The 23,352-nt window shown below is 43.2% G+C and overlaps 1 protein-coding gene across 2 annotated transcripts in view; it reads left to right on the top strand.

The window, feature by feature from the left end:
* EML6 (EMAP like 6) overlaps window positions 1–23,352 on the top strand; it is an 854,573-nt gene that overhangs the window by 777,720 nt on the left and 53,501 nt on the right. For both annotated transcript variants that reach the window (XM_069234186.1, XM_069234187.1), the window contains exons 33-37: window positions 2,108–2,265; window positions 10,386–10,500; window positions 11,007–11,195; window positions 12,433–12,605; window positions 19,669–19,831. In XM_069234186.1, coding sequence (XP_069090287.1) covers window positions 2,108–2,265; window positions 10,386–10,500; window positions 11,007–11,195; window positions 12,433–12,605; window positions 19,669–19,831 — 798 coding nt within the window. The remainder of the gene's footprint in view (window positions 1–2,107; window positions 2,266–10,385; window positions 10,501–11,006; window positions 11,196–12,432; window positions 12,606–19,668; window positions 19,832–23,352) is intronic.

Raw genomic sequence — 23,352 nt, 5'->3', positions numbered from 1 at the left:
GCAGTTAAATTGGAACAATCCATAATGCCTTCTATAGTGGGGCCATTACCCAGAGGAAGCCTGCGTTCAGTGATGGCAATTTCTGTAGAGATTATCCTGACTGCTCTCTCGAGGATACTGTCAGTGATAGTTTTGGAATGGGACATGGGGAGAATAGCAGTGATGACAGCAGCAGCACGTGCAGTTTTTCTTTTGCCCATGGTTACAGTGAACAAAGAAGCGGCTCACCTGGTGCCACAAAACGCTCACAGAAACCAACCATGGAGAGATACAAAGAGGGTGGGCCCAGTCCAGCCTCGTTTGGCCACAGATGGGTGCAGATGGGCCCATCCTGCATGCATCCCGTGCCACAGTAACAATGTTGCACTCATATAGTACAAGTCACTGTTCCCCCTCCTTCTGATCACAGCACAGCCTGCTGGAGGATGTAGTCCCATCCCAGCATATCAGAGAAAGGTGAGGCAAATCAGGGCGGGCTGACTGAAAGCACAGTTCAGATAGCGCGTCCTGCACCGCTGTAACAATGTTGCGCTTATATAGCACAAGTCACTGGCCCCCCTCATCCTGGATCACAGCACGGCCTGCTGGGGGACGTAGTCCCACCCCAGCAGGTAAGAGAAAGGCAAGGCAAATCAGGGCGGGCAGACAGATAGCACAGTTCAGAAAGCACGTCCTGTTTCCTTAGTTATAATGAATTTTTAAAATCTGGAAATTTGGTACACTACCATTCTGGCAGTGAAATTGGAACAATCCACAATACCTTCTACAGTGGGGCCTGCGTTCGGTGAGGGCAATTTCGGTAGAGATTATCCCGACTGCTCTCTCAAGGATACTGTCAGTGGTAGTTTTGGAATGGGACATGGGAAGAATAGCAGTGATGGCAGCAGCAGCACCTACGGTTTTTCTTTTGCCCATGGTTACAGTGAGCAAAGAAGCGACTCACCTGGTGGCACAAAACGCTTACAGAAACCAACCGAGAAGAGATACAAAGAGGGTGGGCCCGGCCCAGCCTAGTTTGGCCACGGATAGGCGCAGATGGGCCCATCCTGCATGCATCCCGTGCCACAGTAACAATGTTGCACTCATATAGCACAAGTCACTGTCCCCCCTCCTTCTAGATCACAGCACAGCCCGCTGGAGGATGTAGTCCCATCCCAGCATATCAGAGAAAGGTGAGGCAAATCAGGACCGGCTGACAGACAGCACAGTTCAGATGGCGCGTCCTGCACCGCTGTAACAATGTTGCACGTATATAGCACAAGTCACTGGCCCCCTCTTCCTGTATCACAGCACGGCCTGCTGGGGGACGTAGTCCCACCCCAGCAGGTCAGAGAAAGGCAAGGCAAATCAGGGCAGGTAGACAGATAGCACAGTTCAGATAGCACGTCCTGTTTACTTGGTTATAATGAATTTAAAAAAATCAGGGAATTTGATACACTACCATTCTGCTAATAGTTACATTTTTAGGGAAATACATGTTTAGCTTGTGTGGTTTAAGACCACATCAATTTGTAAAAAGGATTTACTCTTATGAGTTTTTTGTGAGGTAAATCTAATGCCACATAGGACAGACCATGTGCACTGAGAGATGGCACGCATCTGCACATTTACATGTTTCTGGATTTTCAAAAACTTAATCCTGTCAATGGCAGGATTAAATCTTTTTTCCAAATGGGGCAACAGACATCCTCAGAATTGATGGGGAAGTAGGAAATAAGGTTTTCCCCTGGTCAATGATATTTGGCAAAATAAAAGTTTGCTTGCAAAACTCTGACTGTGAGGTTTTCAGGCATACCCATGGAAACCAGGGGTTTAAGGTTCCCAACTCTATTGGTACCAAAAAAGTAATTTTGAAAATTAATGATGGTGGAAGTTTCATTCTTATCTAACTGTTGATCTTTGACTGTAATTCAGTATGCACTATTTTGTACATACTTTAGCAGTAACAATGACAGATTATTTTAAAATTACATTATATTCTAAACAGCATACTGCTTATTTGTAAATTTGTATTTAAACCAACGCCTAGGCCCTTGCAACAGGGTCTGTTCAAATGTTTAATGATGTTTATTGTTCTAACATTTTGGTATTTTTCTGTTACTTGCAGAATAGTCTAACTTTTACAGGTGCCATAAATGGAGACGTGTATGTCTGGAAGGATCACTTTCTAATACGACTGGTGGCCAAAGCTCACACTGGGCCAGTCTTTACAATGTACACAACTCTTCGAGATGGGCTCATTGTTACTGGAGGAAAAGAGCGACCGTAAGTGCAGATTTTACATTGCTTCTGTGGTGTAGTTTACAATTTCTTAAAATCATACAATATGCATTTTCTTTGCAATTACTCTTTGAAAGTACGTTGATTCTACATTTTCTATGTTTGGATTAAGTCACGTGTAGTCTTTTCCACTTTCGCTTGTAGTCATAAAAACCCTCATAGCAGGGTTTCTAAAGAAATTATAAGTTACATTGTTTGTTTTACACTTTGTTGATTTTATTGTAAAATAACTTGTAGAGCATGGCTTCTCATTTAAATTATTATTGTGTTGTGTTGTCATACTATCAACAACAGCTACATTAATTCTATTTCATCATGCAATTGTAGGAAGAATTTGAAAGCTGAACTGCTACTGCACTTGTTCCTGGATCTAAATTCAAGTTGACATTAATTAACAAAACTTCAGGAGTAGCTGAAGCGACAGTCAGCACACAAAAGAAATCATAAGAATGCCTTGTCCCAACTCCTCTGCACAATCCTATTTGCTGTTGAGTGACTAGAAGAATGTTGATTAGAGGAAGCTATGGAAATATGTCTCAGGCCATTTAAAATCAGTTTGGATTTATATAGAGAGATATTGGGTGATCTGAATTAACAATTGTGGGTCATATTTCTACACCTAAACCCACCTGTTTTTCATTAAGCCCTAAGGAATGAAGATTAAACATGCATCCGCATTTATTTGGGATGAATTCCCCACTGTTTTCTGTTTTCCATTGGGGATTAATACTCCCACTTACCACCTGCCGAATGCAGGCAGTAAATGGGAGCAGGGGCTTGGGGTCTGGTGCGATAGAAGTATGTGAGGCATGGGGTGCTCTAATCTCCCCATTTTATAGAAGAAGGCCTAAAGGAGACCCGTCTGTCTTATAATTGGCCAGAACTGTATCCTACTAAGGGATACTACTCCACCCAACTTATAATCAATACCTTAAAGCTTAGTTTATGCCACTGCCTTCACAACTCTTACGAACAGGGAGAACAGTAGCAGTGTTACAGCAAATACTTACTGCTGACAATTCCACTCTGTCTTAGAATATAGAATGGTGGAACACTGTTGGGCACAGTACCGTTTGTCCTTTAAGTGTATAGGTGAGATATTTTTACCTTTCCAGTTTCTGCTGCTGCTGATCAGTACCCAAAGTTTCTGTATTTGAATGCCAATAGAGATGCTCTTCTGGTGACTCAGCCATTTGGAACTACATTGGGTATGATATTGAATCGAGAGAACTGTTTCTGCTTTTAACCAACTGTGTCTGTGACAGGCTGTGGCCACTTTAGTTGACAATCGTACTGACATGCCCGACCTATATATTGGAAACTGAATAGTATGATCATCCTTAGACGTAAACAATGAATGATGTAAAACTTAATTGCTAGGATTATAAACTCATATGCCCTATAAAGAGTAATATTGAAGCCCTAAAGACGCGGGGATACCAGCAAAACGTGTTAGCTGCACAAATCGAAATTCAAAGGCTGTACTCTGTGGTACCTACCTGGAAAACACAATATTAAGCTCAAATATAGATTCTTCTGTAATTATGGAGTCAATAATTTGAAAGACTATAGTATAAATTTTATAGAATTTGCTAGAAAAGTCTGAGCAAATCAAACCCCAAAGGCTGTGAAACTTACCTCGACAACCTAATATTGTATCTACATATATATCCAAAAGTAATAATGAACTCATGAATTTGAAAGATTCTACTAAAGCATCTGTTTTGTAGGATTGGCTAAAATAAGAAATTAAATTATATTTTGAGTTATATAACTACGTTACTATCATAATTTGTATTGTTGTGTCCTCATTGAAAATAATTGTTTAATTCAAGTTGCTTTATTTGTAGTTGCTGTATTTGTACTAGTTAGTATACCATATGCTGCAGACACCAATGTCACTCAGTAAAGGGTTAATGGTCAGATGGTTAATTTTGAGTTTGAATGATAGCAGGCACGTGGCATGATTTTCTATTAACCATCCCTAGCCATGTGTCTCCAAATGCACAGATTTTGTCTTTTGTCTCAATTATATATTTATATTTCCAAGGTTAGTATTCGGTACAAAGACATGCAGATTATTTATTATGCTGTCACAAAATTACAGCACTAATTATGCAAAAGGCGTATGTAAAATATTTTCTTCTAGAACCGATTAGAAGTCTATCTAATAATTTAGCTGCTAATATTGTGAAAGGTATCAAATATGCCACTTTTTTGGCATCTTGGATTATAAAGTTTCTAAATACTTTGATAATTTGTTGTGGTCTAGGCTAACATAGACACCGCTGATTTGTTTTTTCCAAAACCTCATAAAGACAGATGTGACGTGACTTCGGAAGTACCTATACCTCACCTGACAAATGCTACACTCATGTTCATAAACCTTCACACTTCCTAAAACAGAGTCTTGAGCTAATTTTCCAGCAAGATCGCCACCTGGGTAAAGGTGCAAGCATAGAGCGGAAAGAGCGCAATGTCCATACAGTGTTGCAACAGTGGGAAACAACTTTCTCTTTTTCATTGTTCCTACGTCGTCGTAACAGTGAATAACCAGCTTCAAAATCCTCTAGTCGTGCTAATGGCTTTCTGTGAAAGCCATACATAACAGATAGTATTTGCAAGAGGCAAGTCCTTACCCACCCAAATAATCCATCATAATCTGTTACTTAAATGATCCATTAGATCTCTTAAACCATCCTCTTACCAATCAGGAATTGTTAGGTTTTTGAATACAGTTTTTGTGTAATTTCTTTCAAATACTCTAGTATTACCGTCATGCACGTCACTTTGGGGTTATCGTGCAGTCAACATTATGATCCACATGCTTTTGCAACAGTCTGCTCTATGATGAGCTGTCTCCTAAACCCTAAGCAAAGATACTGGTAAATATGAACACCATCGTCCCTCCAACAGGAACCAACAAGGAACTGAGGGCAAGGTACTCTGAGCCACAGTGATTGATGCTAGGGACATTATTTTGAGGTTACCATGTGTTGGAACTGCGACCATCTTCACTCTCCCTAACCCCCATGATTCCTAAACATGCAACATTTGTATGTATTATTAATTTGTGCATACAGTAAAATCTGCACACACCAAAATCAAGTCTTATCTGTCATCTGATCAGCCTCACAACATATCCTATTTCCTGTAAGGGTTCAGGGGTCTAATTGTATTGTTTGAGGTTTCAAAGATCATTAAATACCGTTGTTGTCATTTGCAAGTTCTAATACCAGTCTCTTAAAAACAGGAAAATGTCTGCTTAAGTTGCCATTTCGTTTGAGGTGTCCTCTTACATCTCCTGCGTCTGTCTAAACTATTAGTGATGTGTTCTGAAATGTGCACTGTACAATTTAAGTATTCCTTTATTCATACATACAACACCTAAATTATGTTATATTGTGCACAGTTTATTCTAAAAAGTGATTTTACTTTCTTGGAATTAATAAAGATTCTCGGTAAATAAATACATAATTTTTTCTAGAGTAGTACATAATACGTAATATTTTGTTTTAAAAGTAATATTACCAAATATCAATGATTAAATTTCGTCCTCTTTGCCAAGTGAAGGATGACAATGCAATTTTTACAAAGAGAGTGCAACAACTGTGATTTTACTTGAGGTACAGAAGCTAATGTGGTTAATCAGTCTCTTTAAAATCCTTCACCAATAACAGCAAAAGGCATGTAGTGTTCATGTTCAGAATACAAATATATAAATATGGCCTGAAGCCCATTCCCAAAGACAAATGGACAAATGTACTAATTTTCCGTTGCAGTGCAAAAGTTGTGCTGACTTGTTTCAGCACCTAAATCGACTTTCTGTAGGACTTGCAATAATCCTGCCTCGTTCTATCTTGAATTCCCCTTGCAAATCCGCCAAATGTCTGCAAATGCTGGTGTGGAGGCCTGTGAGCAGCCCTGCCAAGTATCGCGCTTCAGGGCCATTTTAGTGCTGGTGTCCACATCACTGCACTAAAATAGTTAGTCATACATAAAGAACTGCTCCTCGCAGAGGAACTTGAGGCGCTTCATGCTGCTCTGTGGATTAATAACCTATTCAGCTAGTGAGTGCTGTCCGCTGGTGTTTCGGGCCAAAATAGCCTGTTCCAGGCCAGGACGTCGATAGGTGAATATTTGCTATGGTAATAGCCTGGGTCCAGCTAGGTTGTGCTAACATTAATTACCCTTCTATGAACGTGCACTTCACCTGCACTGTGCACCATAAACAAACACTCAGGCTACAACCACATGAATTTAAGCATACCCGGCCGGGCCCATGGGTGCTGATGGACAGGGCTGCAGGCCAATGAATTTAAATAATTAGCAACCCAGCAGCATTATCACCTGGCCTGCCTCTATCCCTGTGACACTCATGACTGTGTGTATGGAACATAGAGCTTTGAAGGTGCTGCCAGCCTGAGGCCTCAGAACCTCCACCAGCAACAGATTGCCATATGGGCCAAAGCAAGGCAGGTCATGCGCTATGCAATATTCATCACTGCAAAGCATCTGCCTGCTCGCCGTTAGCCCCACCCGCCAAATGAAGACACCCTGGCTCTCATCCTGACAGTAGGTTACTGGGGCAGCTCTTGTCACTGGTGAGTTGTGCTGTGAAGGGGTCAAGGTGGATTGGATAGGCCAGCAGTGTTTCCACCTTTCTCAGTAAATTATGTTTTAAAATTCTGTGAAGGCTCAGACATGATTAACTGGATTTTATACAAAATAGTCCAGAATTCATTTTAAACACTGTTTTTCTTCCTTTGTTTACTTCATTTTTATCAGCCATGGACCATTAAAGTAACTCTGGAAGACATTTTAAAGTAAAAGTAAAAAATATAGGCTCTAAGTGGTTTTTAATTTTTATGCTAGGACAATAAAAAAATAGCCAGTTAGCAACCCTCTTGGCTGGTTCGGTGGATGTACGTGCAGCTAGAATGCCTTGAACTGGATGGGTTTTATGAATATTTATGGTATTAGAATGCACTGCGCGGGCTGGTGTGTTCAGTTTGGGAATGGGACAGGACAGGACTTTGACAGGTTCAGTTTGATTGAGGCTACTAGATTGGACTGGACAGGACCAGGCTGGTTCTGTTGGGGTTTAATGAGGCTAGAATGGACTTGTGAGGCCCATGCTCGTTCTGGTAAATGTGAGCGGGTCTAGAATTGCTTTAAACTAGATGGGCTGGCTCTGATGGATTAAAAGGGTCAGAGTGCATTGAGCATGGGTAAACCTACTGGAACTGTATAGGGTTTTAAGTACTCTGTGTGGGGCTAGCTATTTCTGGTGCTGTCAATGGAGTTAGGATGGCCTAGATTCGGCAAGGCTACTTCTGATGAGTGTTAATTGTGTTAGAACGGACCATACAGTCAGGCTAGTGCTTCTCATTGTTCAAAAGGTGGTAATATGTGATATTTAGGTTTTTATATGTACTTCATTGCCTAGTTTTACTGGCGAGACAGTGTCACTCCTTGTGTCACACATTAGTCAACTGAATGTCACTCATAAGTACACAAAAAACATGCAAATGTCACACATAAGCAATCTGAAAAGTTGGCATCTATGTGTGAGGGGCAGCAGACTATCGTTCCTGCTTTGGCATTCTCAAAATGTCAGGTTTGCAGTTAAAGAAGTAGCTCAATGGGAGTGGTTTAACTTTCCCATTATCCGCACTTCTTGTAAATGAAAAATGTTTCCTGCAACAGTATGCTGAAAAAATAACCATAGCAAGTCAGGAGCTGGTTACAAAAATGTTTCTCCCTCACAAAGATAACTGGCGCCTGATATTGGAGGCATAATCCCTCAGAAAAACTGAACTGGCACTACCAATGCATGCCAAGATGAGGAACAAACAGAAATCCTTGTCTCTCCCGCTTGACAAACGCTCTGCACTGACAATTGGACACAAAATAGTACAGCGATAATCTTGTCCTGAACGTGAAAAAGTCAGAACCGTACACAAATAAACAGGCCTCCCAACGGAGCAGTCTAAAACGCAGGTAAAAACTGGCCTGCGGAGATCCCGTATGTTTTTTATGTAGCGGCCCAACAATGTGCAAACCAAACATTACAATCATTAATAAACCTTAACATTATTACATAAGTGACTGATAATAGACGTAATCAAAAGCTCCTTAAGTCTAATTAGAGTAGCAAAGAAGAGGTGGACACTCGTCGATCAATATTTCTAAAGATTGACCTTATATGAATTGGAGCTGGGTTGATGTTAGCATAATGCGCTTCTGTACTAGAAAGTGACTGTGTTTTCGGAAGTGGAACATTTTTCTACTATGTTCCAGATGTACAGTTTTACTGTTTTGGGGTAGTGGTTTGCGGTAATAAGGTTTGCCTACCTGTCTTAACTGGAATCTAATTTTTCTGTTCTATTAGTAAGGAAGATTTTTAGGTCAAACCTGCAGGCAAGGCACATGGGCTGTTGCTTAGCGGCCTCTTATAGCTATAAATACATTTAAAAAAAACTCTAAAAAGTGTATTTTATCTCACCCATTGCTTACCATTCGAAGCCATCATTATATTATTTGCTGCCTTCTAATTCTGCAGCACATGTAAGGCATCACTTACTGCCAGTCACAGCTCGCAATGCTGTGAAGGGGTGGGGTGGTGCACGCAGGAGAGGGAGTAACACAGTGCCGTGCTGGAAAGAGCCTACTACGCATGAGAGATTGGCCGGGCAGAGATTGGCCGGCCAGAGACGGCCGGCCAAACATACATGCGCACTGAGAGGAATGCACAGTGCACTCCACTCATCCCCAATGCCCCGCTCCTTTAACAAACAAAATGATAATAAACATAGTTTATTATAGTTTAATTTGTTAACAGATTTGCAGCGGCTGCTGCTGGAAGGGGGTGACACTCCTCCGCCCTAATGGAGAAGCCGGCTGCTGCTTACTGTGCCACTTCCTTTTCATTTTGTGGCACAAGAACCAAGTACAGATTGATTGGGCTTAATTAGTGTCCGTCAGCTGCTCGCTTTGCATTTGTATGTAGCGACACCTTTACCCAACCTGAAGGTAATAAAGTACTCTATATGAGCACCAGTTACATTATTATTATTCTTCGATGCCATGTCTTCCCACCCTAAAATATCACCAGCTTTCGAGGATGCAGTATCATCACCATCAGGGTTGAATATCAGAATTTCTGGTTTTTAGTTTTGAAGCCAAAACAGTTACTTCTCAGTTTACAATACAACACTCCCAAAAGTACCTTCGTAGAGCAATACGAATGGCATGTATGTGACAGCAAAAGACAAGCACAGTGGAGCCTTCATGTTGCTGCTGGTCCGCTGTGTAACTGGACACTGCACCTAAGCGTGACCATCACACGTGTAACTTACAGCACTTTTAATACAAGAACACTACATGCACTATAAATATTTCTAAACATGTTGTTTATGTGTTATGAAGCAAATACATACATTTAAAAATGTAAAGGTCACTTATGTCCAACTAGTTATTTTTTTTTAGGTCACGCCTGGAGGCCGTGCGCATAGGCTGTCGCTTTGCAACATATTTTTAAAAAAAAAGCATTAGCAAAGTCAATAGATTTCACCTATGCAACATATGTTGGCTTTGCCAATGTTTTTTAGCCATGTTGCACAGCAGCACAGCCCCTGAAGAACATGACTGAAAATAAAGCAAAGAAAGAGCTTTGAGGCGCTCAATGATATTGGCACAATAGCACTTAAAAAAAAATAATAATTCAGCCATGTTGCACAGTAGCTTCTGTTTCTTGTATGACAGTGCTTGATCATTGTACAGAAAGTGTAACATATACGGACAGAAAACTGCCTGCACCTGGTGGATAAAAAACCTAGGGCCTGATTTATACTTTTTTAGCACCGAATTTGCATCATTTTTTTGCGCAAAAGTACAAAATGGCATTACATTTTGTACGTTTGCGCCACTTTTGTGTAAAAAAAATAATGCAAATGCAGTGCTAAAAAAGTATAAATCTGGCCATTAGTCTTCTTTTGGGAGTTGCAGCACATCAAAGTGGAGGAGTTTCAGACATGAAGCATTACATGTTTTTGTTGTACAGCAGCTTAGTTTGATTTGTTGGCTGACCATTCTGTTTGTAGGACCAAAGAAGGAGGTGCGGTCAAACTGTGGGACCAGGAAATGAAGCGCTGTCGAGCATTTCAGCTTGAAACCGGACAAACTGTGGATTGCGTGCGCTCGGTGTGCAGAGGAAAAGTAAGTCGCCAAAGAGAAAATTGAATAAAATGAAGCAGAACTGTCTAAATTTCGCCTTCCATATTGTTCACTTCTTGTACCTTTCTGATGTCAAAGTGTTATGCAGTTCCATGGCACTAAAGTCACATTCAAACATTCCATTAAGGCGTGGCCATTAGAATGCAATGCTTACAACGGATTGAGATTCTTCTTGGTCTAAAGCGGGTGTTTCCAACGCTGTTTCACTAGAGCAGGAAACGTGGGCCCATGCCAGAATTTTAGGAAACCTACTGAATATGTAAATATTTAGATTTGTTATACATACATGTATCACATTTTGGATATCTGGCAGGTTGTGACCTCGATTTGTTATTTGCAGGCACAGATACAACATTTTGCATGCAAATGTTTAATTTAGATTAGGTTTACAAAAAGTTAATTACTTGGGTCCAAAATGCGTGGATGATCTACTCCTTAATGCAAATCAAAAATGACTGTTTTAGAGATCCATTCTTTGTGACCAACAGGGTAAGATTTTAGTGGGAACCAAAGATGGTGAAGTAATTGAAGTTGGAGAAAAAAATGCTGCATCTAACATCCTGATTAACAGCCACATGGAAGGAGAAATCTGGGGCCTAGCAGTACATCCATCCAAAGACATTTTCATCTCTGCAAGCTATGATGGTACAGCAAGGATTTGGGATCTTGCTGCTAAGGTGAGACTCTAATCATACAACAACTATCTTGCGATAAACCTCTGAAGGTGTTACACAAGCAAAATATCAATGTCCATGATAGCCAGTCTTTTTTTAATACAATATTATTACATCCCAACCAAAGCAATCTTAAACTTGCCTTTCTGTAGAGACAGTGCTCCACATCCCATAATTGAGTGAGGGCTTCATGGTTCAATAATTAGAATACCCCAATCTATCTAGCTTTAGAATTTGGGTTTACCAGATTAATGGTATTCCTATTAATTCATACCTTAATTTCAAGCACCTCCATGGTATTTGGTCTTAGGTTTTCAAGTTGCTTCTATATTTTTAAGCAGATAAAGTGGAGACATTATAAATATGTTCTATTTTCTTGCCCCTTTGTCCACTTTTTCTTAGGTTTAACATGTTTTGTCAACTTTCAATCCATACAAATGTAGGTCGTTATAAATATGTTCAACATTGATTGCCCCTTTGGGCACTTTTGTTAGGTCTCACATGTTTTGTCACCTTTCAATCCCTACAGATTTAGGTCATGCCATAAGCACTTCACCTAAAAAAAAGAAAACAAATTAACTGCAATTGGTGGGATATTTTAGTGAACAAGCGATACCATTACCCTTACCAGATGGGTATCTCACAGTTACAGACTCAAAGCCTCAGGATATCAATAGTAAATTCTACTCCTGCCCAGTTGTGCTCCCAGTTTTAGCTCAGCTTGTCTCTGTCCAGGTGCTTTTCTGCAATATCTGCTTAATCTGACTATGGGGAGGCCACATCTATATGCTACGTACCTCATATGGCATGTTCATTGTGTATAAACAACGTACAATATGTGATTTGGACATGTGGTAGGAGGGACTGCCAGCTTTCCTTTGAACTGAGTTGGGCACAGTGGAAAGAAATTAAAAATATGTTCTCAGTAGAGTAATGTGAAATTGGGTAACAGCTGCCTAAAATTGTAGAACTTAATAAAGTAGCAAAATTGACCTCTGTTTAAACTGCACCTTTGCCAGCCAATATTGTTTTTAGGTGAATAACATGTTTATGCCTAAAATGTTAAAGTCAGGGTAGGAAAATAATCTTTCAGTTGGAAGCAAGAAAAAGTCCCCTTTAGCATCCTTGTATATTGAGAGACAACTGAGGGGATTTGAGTATCACTTGATCTTTCTCAATTAAGTATGCCTCCTATTAACGGACATATAGTGTAATCGGTGCAATTCATTCCTCTTTTTAGAAATTGTTGAATGAAGTCAGCATCGGCCATGCTGCATGTTGTGCCTCCTATAGTGCCGACGGTGATATGGTGACTGTTGGAATGAAAAATGGAGAGTTTGTCATCCTGCTTGTAAGCTCTCTTAAGGTTTGGGGAAAGAAACGAGATCGGAATTCTGCCATCCAGGATATCAGGTAAGTGGAAATATATTTTTTATTAGTGCCATTTTCATTCATAACCACCTGTAATGAAAAAGTGGCTAACTAGTCAACACTTAAGATTTATTCCCTGTAGCTGTACCAATGTTTAAAAACCCAGGCTTTTTATTTCTGACTGCTTTCTGTTGAATTGGAAATGTAGTTCGGTAGATGGGATATAGTTGGAAAGAACAGTGTTCTTGTCGAAGAAGTGGGATGAAATTACAATAAATTGAGTTAAGCCTAGAAACTTTAAAAAATAATTAGTTTAAATTGAGTGTGAGAAACTGGCCTGCAATTATAAAATATCCGCCATCATAAAATATCTATTCCCAGAATGATGCGTCTACATTATCTATTTCCTGTACCCTCTAAATTGTCCTTAGTTAACTTCTACAATATTAATGCCTCCCCTCAGAAATGTTGTTGCTTCAGATGAACCCTCTTCTGCCCCTCTCTAAACCATCTTGTTTCAATATTTTCTGGTTTAAATATTCCTTGGCCATAACACCAAAATGCTCCTGTTTATACACAAAATCTCGATTAGTTCATCCAAAGTCAGTTACCTTGCATCCTTCAGTGTATTTTCTCATCTACAAACGACTCATACACTTTATAATCCTTTTGGTTTACCCACCAACAGTGTCTTGTTTTACTCCCAAAAGCCTCTTGTCACCCCATTTATCTTCCACCTGTCCCTTGTTATGATCTCCCAACAGTCCTGTTCTCTCTAAATGTCCCCAACCACAGGTGTACCTTGTTCCTTTCTGGACGACCCTTCTGCCTGAATTTACTCCTTCCAGTGCTGTGGCATTCTACTGCCATTGCATTCCCACTGCTGCACTAACTTTGTTTCGATCATAAATATCTCCATGCAAGCCACAGTTGAGTATTCTAATTCTCTTTTGTGTCAACTGCATTCACAATCTCATGCCATGGCCCATAGCTGGTTTCTGTCTGTGTCCATCCTGAGATGGGGGGACCAGTCTGCTATTTATGACACTTTAACACAGCAAGTTATGAATTCAGTCAGGGTGCTTTTGTACAGTTGTGTGAATTTTATTATGAGAAGGAAGGGACTAAGCTCAGCCAGGCACAGTGTAGGGTAAGGTTACTGTTGAGCTCCATGGCACTGGGTCCAACTGTTGAGTGCTGAGGATTATTTCCATTACTAACTTAAGCTAGTTTTTTCGGTGTGCAAGAGTGTCAACCCAGTTGGGCACACTCTTGCATGCTGATGATTATTTCTTTCGCTCCCCCCAAACTAGAGTTCCAATGGTTATCAATTCCACGTGGATAGTCTTTGCCGCAGAGCTGAAATGAAAAAACAGGGACCTCACCAAACCCCTTGGGCAAAATCACAATACATGAATAGGTTTAGAGATTGCTGTAGAATGGATGAGGGTTGTTGCTGAGTTCTATGTACTCATGGGTTTTCTACTTATTTTCTGAGAAGCAAAGCATTATCACAAAATGTACTGCAAAGAGGTAATACATAAACAGCATCATTATAAATTATGAATAAATACTACAGTAAAATAGTGAGAACTCTTTATTACAGGCTAGCCTAAAGCATACAGAATGGCAAATAATTATGGAAGACTGAACAGTATATTAGCATAGGCTTATTGCCTCCTTGTGATGATTTTACCTGAACCTTTTTTTTATGAAGCCCTCTATTACTTTTTGACTATCCTCTATCAACACCTTATTACTTCCCCTGTACATAGATTATAGAGTGTCCTTTGTAAAGCACTTTGATGTCGTTTGATATCCGTCTCTTGTCTGTGGAATATTAGAGAATGTCTTAATGAAGTTTGTTAATGCTGTATGGTGCAGCTGTGCTATACAAAGATTAAGCCCCTCATTACGACTTCGGCAGGCAGAAAAAACTGTCTGATGAAGTCCCGCGGTTAGGTTACCACCAGTAAGATCCCCTTCCCGCGGCTCCTATTAAGAGTTTCCTGCTGGTCCAGCGGTAAACAGCCCACACCATTGATGCCAACTCATAATAGAGCGGGCGGCACTGTTGCGGTGTGTAGGGTGCACCAGCACCCATCATGCTTTTCACTGTTTGCAAATCAGACAGGTAAAAGTGTGACAGAGTTGGCCATGGGGGCCCCCCTGCACTCTGTCTGCGCCAGCCTTTACATGGCGGTGCTAGCACCATGTAATGGCCGGCGGGGAAGGGACTCGTAATCCCCAGGGAAGTGCTGCAGCCAGGGTCATAATGTGTCTGTCGGGCCACCACATTGGCGCCACTGGTCTTAGTGAGGGGCTAAGTCATTAGCTATGAGAAAGTGAACAAAATAACATTTTGTATTGATCTATCATAGTTCAAAACATACTATCTGGCATAGCAATCAATACATCCTAACCCAGCATACATTGTCACTGCTCTTAGCTGCTAAAGGGACTGCCTCTAAGCGAAACATTCAATCTAAGTCCTGTCTCAACAAGCAAATGTTCCACCTTGCATCAAGTGACCTCTCTAAATAAGTAAATCCCGAGATATTTATAGACTGTTAAATGAAAAAACATAAAGTACGCTTCCACTTCCGCAGCAGATTATGTGTAAGGAATGCATCAAGTATACAGTTAACAGGAGACAAAAGTATACTTTTAAGGATGTAAATTACACTCTTCATTTTCTAAACAGATCAGAAATTTTCTATGAGGTAATGTGAAACTAAGGCAGTAAGGAATGCACACGTATTTTCTATGCAAGTCCTTTCAAAACACAGGAACACAGAAAAAACCTTCATAGCACAACACCCTATTTATTGCATCTTACATGTGTTATCTTGGCTTCAGACAGGCATCTAACATCACAGGCTCCCTATAGTTAGTTGGTTACACCAAAAAAATAGTCGGTAAATGCAAAACAACCTTTCCAGTCTTTGGTATCCTTTGAGCAGTCATTGCTTATAGGCATGGTAATCTAGTGCAATCAACTGCAATGTCATAGGACCCTTACCATGCGGGTAAGACTGCTAAGTCGAGGGCGGCAGCACCACTGGATGTTGGTGCCTGAGTCAGTCCCACACCAACCAGAAGCTGTTAACCTGACTTTGTCGGCTAGCTAGCATCACCTCATTTAAACCTAGAAAGTAAAGGTGATTTGTGGCAGCCTAGAAACATGACACTCTGACTCCTCAGGGAAGTTGTGGTGGAACGGGTCATATCCACTTTCTCTCAGTTACACAAAGTCTCAGACATGATAAGGCTGACAATGAGATGCAGGATAAGTTTAAATATATTTATTGAAGCAATTGCATCCAATGATAAAAGCATGAACTGTGATTATTACGCAGATGAAACATAATACAGTGATGATTGTGACCATTATAGTAAAACATATAGGTCCGTATTTATACTTTTTTGCGCCACATTTGTGTCACTTTTTGATGCAAAAGCGGCACAAACTTCCAAAATATAATTGTAGTTTGTAAGTTTGCGACGTTTTTGTGTCATAAAGTGACGCTAATGCAGTGCAAAAAAAGTATAAATATGGGCCATAATCTGATAGAGACTTCTATTTGCAGATTCCTTACCTTTGAATTTCCCAGGCATCAGGCTGGATCCTGAAACTTTTGCTTGAGCAATACTCCTGCGCGTGCCATCAGATGGCTCCGTTTGGTTCCGCGTGGCGTTATTGGCGCCGGATGTGAGTTTGCGGTCACCTATAAACGTGCCATCCAGGTGCTCGGACATCAGTTCTCTTCTTTCTGGTCCAGTTAGCGCAGATCCGGAGAGAGATACACCTCTGTCACTTTTTGACAGGCTTTTGTCAATGTTTTGTCAAAGATTTTTGGTGAATGTGTCAAGATGACATCTAGGAAGACAGGGTTTAAGCTGTGTGGTTACAGACCCTCACCTAGTCTGCCTATAGTGTCTTGAGCGCAACTCCATGGCGTTCATGGAGGGGTCTCTAAAGCTGCTTTCAGCCCGGAAGTCGTCAGCATCCAGCACGACTCCTAGGAGGCTATGGTCCTGGTGGAGGAGATGGTCATTGGACCGCTCCAGGAGCCCCAAGTCCTCTTTTCCCCATTTGTGGTCCTATGGAAAGAGGCACAAGAAGAAGTCTAAACGGTCTTCCAACTTCGCCTCATCCATTGACTGCCGCAGTGACTTTGGAACATCGGCGTTCCAGGCACCGTTCAGCGAAATCGATGCCAGGTCCAACTACACACCACCCTCCATTTCCGGGAGCCGGAGCAACCCCTGCTTAAGTCAAGGACTTTTACGAGGCCATGTGCTGCATATTTGAGCAGACTGATCCCTCCGAGCGCCTTCTGGTCTCACGGGGTTGGAGGAGGCGACAACAGGTTCCGTGCCGGTGGCATCGGCTCCATGGGGTCTCACAAATCTAATCCCGGATCCAGACCAGCGCTGGTCGTACACATGTGACCTTCTTCGGCACCCGTCACAACACCAATGCTCCTAGCACCACAGGCTGCACCAGGCCCATTCTAATTCTGGAGAATCTGGAGCCGAAAGGGTGTCCCATGGTGCTGATTCCATTCACTGACCACCCAAAGATGCCAGATTCTTGCCTGAGCCTTATTTTCAACTGCCAGACATGGAAGAAGAGTGGGAGGGGTCAGTAGACCCCAGAGAACACCAGTTAGAAAGATCTATGGACTGGTATGAGGATCTAGGAGAGGCCAGTGGACTGGACACCTCTCCAAATACTGGCTTGCTCTCTCCCCCCACTGTGGCTACGGAGGAGGGAGCGTCTTATGCAATGGTCGTGCATAGGGCAGAGGAGGTCCTCAAACTGCCCTCTGTGGCTGTATAAGCGAGCCTCTTGACTGAAGTGCTTTAACCTGGGACTTCCAAACCCCTTCTTCCTTTTAATGAGGCACTTATGGGCATTCAGCTGGGAACTTGGTTGAAGCCCAGCATAGGGGCTCCTGTAAATAAACTACTGCCTGCTGCCAAACCCTGCACCAGTGATCCTAGTTTCCTCAGCAAACACTCCACCTTGGAGAGCATGAGCGTCCAAGTCTCAACTTCCTATGACACATTCCCTTCCGCTCCCCCAGACAGGCAATCTCAAGAGGCTGGAGCAGCTTGGGAAGAAGATGTTTTCTTCCACCAGCCTGGCCTGGAGGTCAGTGAACACCTCACACTTACTGGGCCGTTTCTTGCACACCTTATGGGATATGGTTGCACAGGTGCTGCCACAGGTCCCGCAGGAGGCCTGTGCCATCATCTCCCAAGCGGTGAAAGATGGGAGAGATGCAGTGAAGTTCACCATTTGGTGTGGCCTGGGTACGACTGGGTGCGATGTCTTCAGACCTAGAAGGTCTGGAAGCCAGATGTAGTCTGCCACCCAACCCCTTGCAGCTGCAGCCTCAAAGTCCTCCTAGTTTGGTTCTGCTAGTTGGACTATGCTTGCCCAGTTAAAGGGATAATTCAACATCGTCTCCTCCACTGGCAGTCCATTACATCGCACGCTTGGGTACTGCAGATAGTTTGGATGGGCTGTGCCCTACCTTTCTAATCCTTTCCTCCCCCAATACCACTAACATTCGAACAGCTGACAGAGGATCATTTCTCTCTGCTCTGAGAGGAAGTTATGGCTGTCTTGGCCAAGGGAGCCATAGAAAGGGTCATGATATAAAAAAAAAAGAAGTGGTTGTTATTCCCGCTCCTTTCTGATACCCAAAAAGAACAAAGGTCTTTGCCCTATTCTAGACCTACGTACTGTAATCTCTTCCTCAAGAAGGAGAAGTTCAAGATGCTCATGTTGGCTCAGATCATGTCTGCGCAAGACTTAGAGGACTGGTTGGTAGTGCTAGACGTACATGGTGGGTATTTTTACATTCCCATCCTGCCTTCCCACAGGCATTACCTGCGGTTCAAGGTAGGCCACGAGTGCTTACAGTGCACTGTCCTGCCATTTGACCATACCAGTGCCCCTTGGGTTTTCACCAAGGTTATGGCGGTGGTCGCAGCTCATCTGCTCAGGTCAGGGGTTTCAGTTCAGTCTTCCCTACCTCAACAATTGTCTGTTAAAGGGGGACTCACCCCAGACTGATGTCTCTCACCTCCAGACTATGGTGAACACTCTGCAATCGCTGGGCTTCACTATAAACATGCCAAAGTCACACCTGACTCTATCAGATGCTCTCTTTCATAGGAGCTGTTCTGGACACAGTTCAGTTTCGGGCTTGTCCTCCCGAGCAGCAAGTCTAGGATATTCAGGTTCTGATACCTATGTTTTGGACTCTATCCTGGGTTTCAGTGAGACTGACTCTGAGGCTGTTGGGACTCATGGCCTCCTGCATCCTGCTAGTTAATCATGCCAGATGGCCTATGCGGGCTGTGCAGTGGGTCTTGAAGTGCCAGTGAGCGCAGTATCAGGGAAATCTCTCCGACATGGTCCAGATCTTGGAGGGAACTGTGAAAGACCTGCACTGATGGATTACGATCCGCGATTGGGTCAGAGGCCATTTGTTAACCTTTTGGTTGGGAATTCCTGAATTAAGACTATATAACGTTTAAAATTAATGTATTCATGCTTGCTTTCTCTCTCAGCTGCAATACATTCATCCTTTGATTAATTTGTGCACTCATTCGCTACTCATTCATAAATCCATGCACCCACTCACACTTCCATCCGCTCATGCAATACTCCTTATTCACCCATCCATGTACTCACCCATTCATCCACCCATCCGTCTGTTTATGCTAACATGTCGATTCCATGTTTCTACTCTTTCATCCATTCAACTTACGTCTACCCAAGCATCCAGTCATGCAAGGAACCCTTGAATCTTAATTGCATTTATCCACTCACCCATCCATACAATCACACACACAGCACATCTGCAGTCAATAAAGAAGGACTTTCACTTTTAAAAGGTCATCACTTTTGACTATGTCAGCATTTATATTTGAGGATCAAAGGGTGTCTAAGATTTATGTCGATGTTCTTTAATGTGGGTTCATCCTAACATCCATCCGAAGGTTAAAACGTGTAGTTCAGTCTATGGTAATTGAAATCTGACTAGTGGAGACCTAACTAATCATTGTTATTTTTCATTTTCAGAATTAGTCCTGATAACAAGTTTCTGGCCGTCGGCTCAGCAGAGAACACTGTTGACTTTTACGATCTCACCCTTGGCCCAACCTTAAACAGAATAGGGTACTGCAAAGACATCCCTAGTTTTGTCATTCAAATGGATTTTTCTTCTGATAGCAAATATATTCAGGTAAGCTTTCATTGAACCGGGAATCTTACGAAATTAAAGTTAACTCTCTTCTTTCTCATGGAGCCTGCCCAATATGAGATTCACTGCAACATTGTTATTCTTCAGCACCAGAAATGGAGTTCACAGATTTTTGTTCTGCCAGGATGCCAGTTGCAGGGTATATACAGTGGTGTAGCTTGGCCTGTAAGATTGGGGCGGGGTAGGGTGAGTTTCAGATTTCCCATCAATCACGCTGGTACACGATGATGAAATAGATTATGCGACAAACTGTCGTACAAGAGGGGCTTAGGGGCAACAGAAAGTGAGTGGAAAGCAGTTTGGTAGGTGCACTAAGTGAGACAAAGCATATTATTTTGTGAAATAATCCCAAATTTTAAGTATGCCCAAACAGACTGAGGGAGAGTGTTTGTGCGTTTTTATTTGTGTGTGTCAAATTCCTGGTGAAATCCGACATGACACCCCACCATACCTTACTTAAAGCCCCTGTATCCAACTATTAATCACAAGATACATTTGATAGGGGGGTGTAACACCCCCAAGCCTCCTCCTCCCCCCTCCCCCTGAAGATACACTCCTGGGTAAATATCAATCAATCAATCGGGGATTTGTAAAGCGCACTACTCACCTGTGAGGGTCTCAAGGCGCTGAGGAGGGGAGGTGGGAGAAGGTGGGGGGAGGGGGGGCGGTGCTGCTACTGCTTGAACAGCCAGGTCTTGAGAAGTTTCCTGAAGGTAAGGAGGTCTTTGGTCTGGCGCAGGTGGGTGAGAAGAGTGTTCCACCTTTTGGTGGCAAGGTGCGAGAATGATCTACCGCCAGTTGTAGTTCTGCTGACACGTGGGACAGTTACGAGGGCGAGGTCGGCGGTGCAGAGATGCCGGGTTGGGGTATAGAAGGCGAGTCGTCTGTTGAGGTATTCTGGTCTGGTGTTGTGCAGTGCTTTGTGAGCGTGGGTGTATATGGGGTCTGAGGGCACAAAGCAAACAACAGTGTCAAAGCCAGCAGGTCTCCTTTTGTGTAGTGCATGCTCCAGCCGAACGTATACACAGGCTACACGTACGGGCACACACACATGCAAGCAACAGCATGGACACGTCCAGTGCACTTGCAGCTCAAGTAGGTGCCAGTGCACACACTGGTAGCTACACATGTATCCACTGCCTCTGTGTGTGTTCGTGTATGCATGCTCTGTGTGTGTGTGTGTGTGATTCAACGTTACATCTTCTCTTCTATGGTCAAGGGGGAAGCATATCCTAATGCTGAGGAACACATTGCTGTGTAAGAGTGGGATCTGTGCAGAGATCAGCACTAGTGTGACATTGGGTAATATTGAGACACATTGTTATCTATGCTGCTCACATGGCAAGAGAAAGCAATGTGCAAGTAGAGGATTTCAGCTGACTGCAAACAACGTCCCAGAAATGATGCTTGTGTCAGATGTCATTAAAAAATGTTCAAGGTGTATGATATCCAAAAGCAGATTTCTTTGTGGCTCACCAGAAGATTACATTTCCCATGTTCTGACCCATGGAGTTTATAAAGGGGGAGGGCACTTCGCTATGGTTTTAACTTTTCAACAATTCTGATGGTATTTATTGGTCTCAGCAGGTTCAGGAAGTTTTCAACAAGCGTGATACAAGTGATTGTTGTAGGAAGTTGGCTCTGTATGTACTATTTCAAAGTAAGAAATAGCATGCACAGAGTCCAAGGGTTGCCCTTAGAGGTAAGATAGTGGCAAAAAGAGATAATTCTAATGCTCTATTTTTGTGGTAGTGTGGTCAAGCAGTAGGCTTATCAGAGGGTAGTGTTAAGCATTTGTTGTACACACACAGGCAATAAATGAGGAACACACACTCAAAGACAATTCCAGGCCAATAGGTTTCTATATAGAAAAATATATTTTCTTAGTTTATTTTAAGAACCACAGGTTTAAGATTTACAAAAAATACTTTCACTTAGGAACTTTAGGAACTTTGAATTAGCAAAATAGCATATACAGTTTTCACACAAATGGCAATAAGCTATTTTAAAACTGGACACTTAGTGCAATTTTCAACAGTTCCTGGGGGAGGTAAGTGTTTGTTAGTTTTGCAGGTAAGTAAACCACCTACAGGGTTCACAGTCGGGTCCAAGGTAGCCCACCGTTGGGGGTTCAGAGCAACCCCAAAGTTACCACACCAGCAGCTCAGGGCCAGTCAGGTGCAGAGGTCAAAGTGGTGCCCAAAACGCATAGGCTTCAATGGAGAAGGGGGTGCCCCGGTTCCAGTCTGCCAGCAGGTAAGTACCCGTGTCTTCGGAGGGCAGACCAGGGGGGTTTTGTAGGGCACCGGGGGGGACACAAGTCAGCACAGAAAGTACACTCTCAGCGGCACGTGGGCGGCCGGGTGCAGTGTGCAAACAGGCGTTGGGTTTTCAATTGAGTTCAATGGGAGACCAAGGGGTCTCTTCAGTGATGCAGGCAGGCAAGGGGGGACTCCTCAGGGTAGCCACCACCTGGGCAAGGGAGAGGGCCACCTGGGGGTCGCTCCTGCACTTGGATCCGGATCCTTCAGGTTCTGGGGGCTGCGGGTGCAGTGTCCTTACCAGGCGTTGGGTTCTTAGAAGCAGGCAGTCGCGGTCAGGGTGAGCCTCTGGATTCCCTCTGCAGGCGTCGCTGTGGGGCTCAAGGGGGTCACTTTGGCTACTCATGGGCTCGCAGTTGCCGGGGAGTCCTCCCTGTAGTGTTTGTTCTCCACAAGTTGAGCCGGGGGCGTCGGGTGCAGAGTGCAAAGTCTCACGCTTCCGGCGGGAAACGTATGTTCTTTCAAAGTTGCTTCTTTGTTGCAAAGTTGCAGTCTTTGTGGAGCAGGGCCACTGTCCTCAGGAGTTCTTGGTCCTTTTAGATGCAGGGTAGTCCTCTGAGGCTTCAGAGGTTGCTGGACCCTGTGGAACGCGTCGCTGGAGCAGTTCTTGTGAAGTGGGGAGACAGGCCGGTAGAGCTGGGGCCAAAGCAGTTGGTGTCTCCGTCTTCTCTGCAGGTTTTTCAGCTCAGCAGTCCTTCTTCGTCTTAGGTTGCAGGAATCTATCTTGCTGTGTTCTGGGAGCCCCTAGGTACTCAATTTAGGGGTGTGTGTAGGTCTGGGGGGTTAGTAGCCAATGGCTACTAGCCCTGAGGGTGGCTACACCCTCTTTGTGCCTCCTCCCTGAGGGGAGGGGGGCACATCCCTAATCCTACTGGGGGAATCCTCCATCTGCAAGATGGAGGATTTCTAAAAGTCAGAGTCACCTCAGCTCAGGACACCTTAGGGGCTGTCCTGACTGGCCAGTGACTCCTCCTTGTTTTTCTCATTATCTCCTCCGGACTTGCCGCCAAAAGTGGGGCCGTGGCCGGAGGGGGCGGGCAACTCCACTAGCTGGAGCGCCCTGTGGTGCTGTAACAAAGGGGGTGAGCCTTTGAGGCTCACCGCCAGGTGTTACAGTTCCTGCAGGGGGAGGTGAGAAGCACCTCCACCCAGTACAGGCTTTGTTACTAGCCACAGAGTGAC

Source organism: Pleurodeles waltl, chromosome 5, assembly GCF_031143425.1.
Source record: "Pleurodeles waltl isolate 20211129_DDA chromosome 5, aPleWal1.hap1.20221129, whole genome shotgun sequence".
Lineage (NCBI taxonomy): Eukaryota > Metazoa > Chordata > Amphibia > Caudata > Salamandridae > Pleurodeles > Pleurodeles waltl.
The sequence above is the reverse complement of the archived record's forward strand: the minus strand, read 5'-3'. Positions and strand labels throughout refer to the sequence as shown.